General features: G+C 42.2%; 1 protein-coding gene across 1 annotated transcript in view; it reads left to right on the top strand.

The window, feature by feature from the left end:
- LOC130230273 (voltage-dependent T-type calcium channel subunit alpha-1I-like) overlaps positions 1-3,906 on the top strand; it is a 91,993-nt gene extending 88,087 nt beyond the window's left edge. Inside the window, exons 35-36 of the mRNA XM_056459222.1 lie at positions 3,272-3,344; positions 3,884-3,906. Coding sequence (XP_056315197.1) covers positions 3,272-3,344; positions 3,884-3,906 — 96 coding nt within the window. The remainder of the gene's footprint in view (positions 1-3,271; positions 3,345-3,883) is intronic.
- The last annotated feature ends 3,594 nt before the right edge of the window (positions 3,907-7,500 follow it).

Genomic DNA, 7,500 nt, shown 5'->3' with positions numbered 1-7,500 from the left:
CCATCCATCCATCTATGTGTCTATCTGTCCATCATTCCATCCATCCATCCATCCGTGTCTATCCATCTGTCTGTGTCAATCCATCCCTCCTTCTATCTATGTGTCTATCTGTCCATCCATCCATCCGTCCGTCCGTCCATCCATCCATTCATCCATCCATCTGTCTATCCATCTGTGTCTGTGTCTATCCATCCATCTATCTATGTGTCTATCTGTCCATCCATCCATCCATCCATCCATCAATGTCTATCCGGATGTCTATGTGTCTATCCATCTATCCATGTGTCTATCTGTCCATCCATCCGTCCTTATGTCTATCTGTCTTTCCGTCTATGTGTCTATCTGTCTGTCCATCCATCCATCCATCAATGTCTATCCGTATGTCTATCTGTCTATCCATCTATCTATGTGTCTATCTGTCCATCCATCCATCCATCCATCCATCCATCCATCCATCAATGTCTATCCGGATGTCTATGTGTCTATCCATCTATCTATGTGTCTATCTGTCCATCCATCCGTCCGTATGTCTATCTGTCTTTCCGTCTATGTGTCTATCTGTCCATCCATCTATCTATCTATCTATTGTAGAGTGTGATGTGTACAGTAGCCGTGATGTAAAGCTGTATTTTCAGCATCATTATTTCAGTGTTCTGCATCCTTCAGAAATCAGTATAATATGAATGTCCAAGACACATTTATGATTATTATCAGCGCTCAAAACAGTTCGGCTTCGCATCTGTGTGCAAACTGAGATGCATTTTATTTTGCAGGATTTAGAGGAAATAGAAACCTAAAACTAAAAGATGTAACATCACGTGATCAGTTCAGTGCATCCTTGTTGAACTGAAGTGTTTATTAATTAAAGAAATACTCTGAGAACACATAAAAATGTAAATGTTTAATCTGTTGCAAGTACTGCTATTTATTTATTATGTGTGTAATATTTAATGTACTTTAATTAGCTTATAAACATCAATGGTTTGGGTTTAGATGCTCTATGCTCATACCCAAAACAAAAACAAAAGCACGAGCATTCTCCATGACTCTGTTAATAAATGTAAAAAGCTTTATTTTGACGTGGCTTTAAACAAAAGATGAAAAGAGATTTCCCTCAGTGTTTCAGCACAGCCCTGAACAGAGGAGATGCTTTTATCTATTGTTTAAAGCTGTGTAAAAATGCAGACATTTTTAATAGATCAAGTGTGCCGGGGAAATGTTTTGAGATGTATTTTTAATTCATTCATTCATTCTCTTTTGATGTAGGTTTTTTCGTATTATTTTGGATATGGATGTTCTGCGGTTGTTGTTCTTGAATGTAGAAATCTCCTTCCAGGGGAGAACAGAAGGAGCTGAACATCCCTGCTGATTTTTGCTCATACAAAATAAAGGAGATCAACCTAGAGAGTAACACCCAAGAAATACCATAGCAACCATCCAGGACATCCTAGCAACCACCCAGAAAAACTAGGCAGTAAATGATTCACTAATAGCACAGTTTGTACCTTTAACTATAGGTGTAACCAAAACGCAACTTAGGTCAGTTTAAACGCACAGTTGAGGTCAGGATTATTCGCCCTCCTATTAAACTGGACAGTATTTCTCAGTGACTTTGGTGCATTTCTCACAACACTATTTACAATTGCACATCAGTTAATGCATTTCTCAAAACAGTTAGTCCAAACTGCAAAACCGAGCTGATGACCTGCAGAAGTGTGTCACTTGCTCAAAAAATGGAGAGCTCATTCCTCAAATCAAGTACTGATGTCGATGAAAGTGTGAGTGTCATCGAGATGAAGAGTCCTGACACCATCGTTTATGAACACAATAGTCAGATGGCTTCGTCCTGTTTTCATCATGTCAGTTCACTCTGGACATTTTTCCAGTCAGATTTTAGTGACACGTCCTGAAAATGCTCAAGACAGCACTGTATTTGCACAGCCATTTGAACACTACGGTAAAGTTAGACATCACTGCATTTAGTAAAGTATCTGAGTACAAGACACTGAATATGAGTGTTTCACATGTTTACTGCATTTGCTCTTTACTATTCTAATGTATTCACAGCATTGTGCAAAAGAATAAACACAGCCTTATTTACAACAAACACAAACTCCCTTTGTGTAGAGCTGAGCACAACTACACAATATTGCAGTACATGTTGGAACTGAGGGCGGCGCAGTGGGTAGTGCTGTCGCCTCACAGCAAGAAAGTCGCTGGTTCGAGCCTCGGCTGGGTCAGTTGGTGTTTCTGTGTGGAGTTTGCATGACGTGTACAAGTACAAGGCAACGAAATGCAGTTTAGGTCTAACTTGCTGCTATTGCACTGCTGGTTAGACCTAAACTGCATTTCGTTGCCTTGTACTTGTACACGTGTAATGACAATAAAGTTGAATCTAATCTAATCTAATCTAATCTTCTCCCTGTGTTGGTGTGGGTTTCCTCCGGGTGCTCCGGTTTCCCCAACAGTCCAATGATATGAGGTACAGGTGAACAGGTCCGTAGTGTATGAGTGTGAACGAGTGTGGATGGAGGTTTCCCAGAGATGGGTTGCAGCTGGAAGGGCATTTGCTGCGCAAAACATGTGCTGGATAAGTTGGCAGTTCATTCCACTGTGGCGACCCCGGATTAATAAAGGGACTAAGCCGAAAAGAATGAATGAATGAATATTGGAACTGAATCTACAACACACACAGGTCTGTAAATCATTGATCAAACTGTTCATTTTAGAAGACATTTTCAGGAAAAAGAAAGATTGAATTGTTTTGATCAAATTAGCTTGACAGATTTCGACAGCTCGTTCAACATTTGTGTATGTAATGACTCCAGTAATGAAATGAGCACTGTTAGTTTAATATGGAGTGACTATTCAGCATTCACACGTTCAGTTAGTTTTGACTGACATGACATAAGCAAATGATGATGTTATAAACAGCAGAGAGTTTCATAAAAGGAATAGATGCGTGTCCAAAAGTGTTTGCAATGTGTTGGAATGAATGAGAAACTGCTACTATGGTGTGCACAAATGACTAACTGTTTACTAATTGTAACACAGTGCAGTTCGGCAACACCTGACGTCACCTATTCAAAGTGAATGGGAAGGGTTGACACTGACGCCCCATGTGAATAGGACATTAAAGTGCAACTAAAGCATCATATCAATGTTTTAGCAGAAATGTATAGCATGGTTATTGAGTCCCACACTGCCTAATCACGTTACTGTAGTTACAGTGTGTATGGATGTGTGTGTGTGTGTGTGTGTGTGTGTGCAGGAGGAGCAGGGCAGCAGTGAGATTTTGAGTCCACTGACGGACAGACGGTCGACTCTTCATCTCCATTCTCCAGGTCAGACTCCATCTGTGTGTCCTCTGTTTATCAGCTTTCTGTCCACTTCAGACACCTCTTATGAAAAGGAAGTGTATTTTAGGTTTAATGAAGTATTTTTCACAGTTTCCTCATTTTTTATTAAACTGTCACTTGTTTATAGGGCACTGTATGTTCTACTTGAAGCCGCTTGGACCTAAATTGGCTCACTTTTTAGTACACACAGGTATCCCTTTAAGTGTAAATGTCACAAGTAGTCTGTAATTAAGCTTTTCTGTTTTTAATTTAAGTGAACCGTTTGATCAACAGTAAACAGCAAGCTGCAACAGATGATTTTAATGTGTCAACATGGATGAAATATGAATATTCAGTATATTATATCCGGTCAAAATGATCATATTTTCTGTCCAATAGACTGTCTACTGTACACTGTTGATGTTTGTCTAATGTTTAGGAATTTGTGTTGCTCAGATATTTATTTATTTTTTTACAGTGAACAAATTATCCAACATTTTCATATCATTTTTATAAATATTAATTTTGCTGATGTCTGTCTGCAGTTGATTTCACAAAGCCCTACTGAAAAAAACAGCTTAAACCAGCCTAGGCTGGTTGACTGGTTTTAGCTGGTCAGACCAGCCTGGTTTTAGAAGGGTTTTGGCCATTTCCAGGCTAGTTTCCAGCCATTTCCAGCCTGGTCTTAGCTGGAAAATGACCAGCTAAAACCAGCTTGACCAGCCTGGTTTAAGCTGGACATAGCTGGTTTTGGCTGGGCTCCCAGCCTGCCTAGGCTGGTCAAGCTGGTTTTAGCTGGTCATCTACCAGGCTGGAAGTCGCTGGACACCAGCCTGAAAGTGACCAAAGCCCCTCTAAAACCAGTCTGGTTGACCAGCTAAAACCACCTAACCAGCCTAGACTGGTTTAAGCTGTTTTTTTCAGCAGGGAGGAGTGATTCAGCACACAGAAAGTTTCAAAAAGTTTTATTTTTTGTTTAATTGATTAATTGATTTAATTGATTTAATTGATTAATTTACGGTTAGTTTGAAGTTAATTTTGTTTAATCAGCCTATTTTTTTTCTCTGGATTTTGTATGATCATAGTCATATCACCATTTAGTATCTCCTAAATCAGGTGTGACCAACCCTGTTCCTGGAGATCAACCTTCCTGCAGATTTCAGTTGCAACCCAAATCAAACACACCTGCCTGTTATTGTCAAGTGCTGTTCAGGTCCTAATGAATTGGTTCAGGTGTGTTTGATCAGGGTTGGAGCTGAACTTTGCAGGAAGGTCGATCTCCAGGAACAGGGTTGAGCACCACTGTCCTAAATATATTTTATGTCCCCCCCACCACTTCTCAAACCAAAGTTACACCATTGAGCCTATGAGTATACAAGCATCTTACTTTAATAATGCTCGTGTTAAAGGATTATATTGTGCAGGAAAGTGGAGACACAGAACAGCAGAGCAGCCATCTAGCAGACACTATCTGCTCTATTAAAACAGATTAAGTTCTTCTGATTAGCCTCAGGCCAACATTAGAGTCTGTTGATGAACAAATAATGGCTGTGATCTTTTGATGGAAACCCACAACTTGACAATTTGGGGATATATGGATCTGCTGCACTAAACGAGTTTAAGAGGGGGTGCTATTATGCTCTTTTACTATGTCTTGATTCTGTTTGGGAGTCTGCTAGAACATCATGCTTGGTTGATCAAAAATACGTTATTTTTCTAAGAATTTACATTATTATATTACAGTTCTCGATTAATTATGGATTTAATGAAGGCCCGCCTTCGGAAAAAAGAAATGTTGTGATTGGTTAGCTGTCCTAATGTTTTGTTGAACCACACCCCTCTGCAGTAGCTCTCTACTGTGGTTCCTCTACTGTAGTTCCTCTTCTGTAGTCCCTTTGCTGTAGTTCCTCTGCTGTGGTTCCTCAACTGTAGTTCCTCTGGTGTGGTTCCCGTACTGTAGTTCCTCTGGTGTGGTTCCTCGACTGTAGTTCCTCTGGTGTGGTTCCTCTACTGTAGTTCCTCTGGTGTGGTTCCTGTACTGTAGTTCCTCTGGTGTGGTTCCTCGACTGTAGTTCCTCTGGTGTGGTTCCTGTACTGTAGTTCCTCTGGTGTGGTTCCTCGACTGTAGTTCCTCTGGTGTGGTTCCTGTACTGTAGTTCCTCTGCTGGAGTTCCTCTTCTCTAGGTCATTTGGTGTAGTTCCTCTGCTGTGGTTCCTTGACTCTAGTTCCTCTAGTGTGGTTCCTATACTGTATTTCCTCTGGTGTGGTTCCTTTGCTGTAGTTCCTCTGCTGTGGTTCCTTGACTGTAGTTCCTCTGATGTGGTTCCTCTGCTGTAGTTCCTCTGGTGTGGTTCCTCTGCTGTAGTCTGTAGTTCCTCTGGTGTGGTTTCTCTACTGTAGTTCCTCTGCTGTAGTTCCTCTGCTGTAGTTCCTCTTCTGTAGTTCCTTTGCTGTAGTTAATTTGCTGTGGTTCCTCTGGCGAGGTTCCTTTACCACAGTTCCTCTGGTGTGGTTCCTCTGCTGTAGTTCCTCTTCTGTAGTTCCTCTGCTGTAGTTCCTCTTCTGTAGTTCCTTTGCTGTAGTTCCTCTGCTGTGGTTCCTCTACTGTAGTTCCTTTGCTTTAGTTCTTCTACTATAGTTCAATTACTGTAGTTCCTCTGCTGTAGTTCATTTTGTGTAGTTCCTTTGCTGTGGTTCCTCTACTGTAGTTCCTCTGGCGTGGTTCCTCTACTGTAGTTCCTCTGGTGTGGTTCCTCTGCTGTAGTTCCTCTGCTGTAGTTCCTCTGGTGTGGTTCCTCTGCTGTAGTTCCGTTGCCGTGGTTTCTCTACTGTAGTTCCTCTGCTGTAGTTCCTCTGCTGTGGTTTCTCTGCTGTGGTTCCTCTACTGTAGTTCCTCTGGCGTGGTTCCTCTACTGTAGTTCCTCTGGTGTGGTTCCTCTACTGTAGTTCCTCTGGCGTGGTTCCTCTACTGTAGTTCCTCTGGTGTGGTTCCTCTGCTGTAGTTCCGTTGCCGTGGTTTCTCTACTGTAGTTCCGCTACTGTAGTTCCTCTGCTGTAGTTCCTCTGCTGTAGTTCCTCTGGTGTGGTTCCTCTGCTGTAGTTCCGTTGCCGTGGTTTCTCTACTGTAGTTCCGCTACTGTAGTTCCTCTGCTGTAGTTCCTCTGCTGTAGTTCCTCTACTGTAGTTCCTCTGCTGTAGTTCCGTTGCCGTGGTTTCTCTACTGTAGTTCCTCTGCTGTAGTTCCTCTGCTGTAGTTCCTCTGCTGTGGTTTCTCTGCTGTGGTTCCTCTACTGTAGTTCCTCTGGTGTGGTTCCTCTATAATAGTTCCTGAATAAATAAGATTGGCATCAATATTTACATATTGTTTGTGTGTGTGTGTGTGTGTGGGTGTGGGTGTATTTTTGTGTTATCTGTGTTTCTGTTTGTGTGTATGTGTTTTTATTTGTTTGTGTGTGTGTGTGTGTGTGTGTGTATGTACGTTTATATGCGTTATGTTTCTGTGTGTGTGTGTGTTTCTGTTTATGTGTTTGTGTGTGCATGTGTGTTTCTGTTTGTGTGTGCGTGTGTGTTTCTGTTTATGTGTTTGTGTGTGCATGTGTGTTTCTGTTTGTGTGTGTGTGTGTGTGTGTGTGTGTGTGTGGGTGTGTGTGTAGATGGCAGTAGAGAAGGTCAGACGTCTTCATCTCTCTTTCATCTTCCGGCTGAGTTCTTCCACCCCACCAGCGCTGCTTTCCCCCAGCGCCGCCCAGCACCCGGAGCAGCTCAGCCCGGCTCCAGACACACGTCTCCAGCCTCTTGGGCCTCGCTTCGGTCCCCAGGGGCCGACAGCAGAGTCACAGGCTCTCAGGTGAGGGAGCGCAGGTGTCAGACATCCCAGAAAAACACTCAGAGTCAAGACATTCAGTCAAGAAAAGCACTCAGAGTCAAGCATCCAACATGAGGATCAAGGAGAGGCTTTTACTTTAGGCATTAGGTGCAGAGCAGATTGCAGCTGAAATGCACAGTATGTAATTTTGGCCACTAGAGGGCGAGTATTCACAACAAACAAATGCATATTTTGATGACTCTGACAGAGTGTGAATCATGGGAGTTCGTCCTCCAGGACCCCTGCTGAAATCATGTTTATGATGAGTAAAGTCTTATACCTGATTCACACTAGCA

This window comes from Danio aesculapii, chromosome 6 (assembly GCF_903798145.1).
Source record: "Danio aesculapii chromosome 6, fDanAes4.1, whole genome shotgun sequence".
NCBI classification, from domain to species: Eukaryota; Metazoa; Chordata; class Actinopteri; order Cypriniformes; family Danionidae; genus Danio; species Danio aesculapii.
Note: the sequence above shows the minus strand (reverse complement) of the source record. Positions and strands in the feature narration are given on the sequence as shown.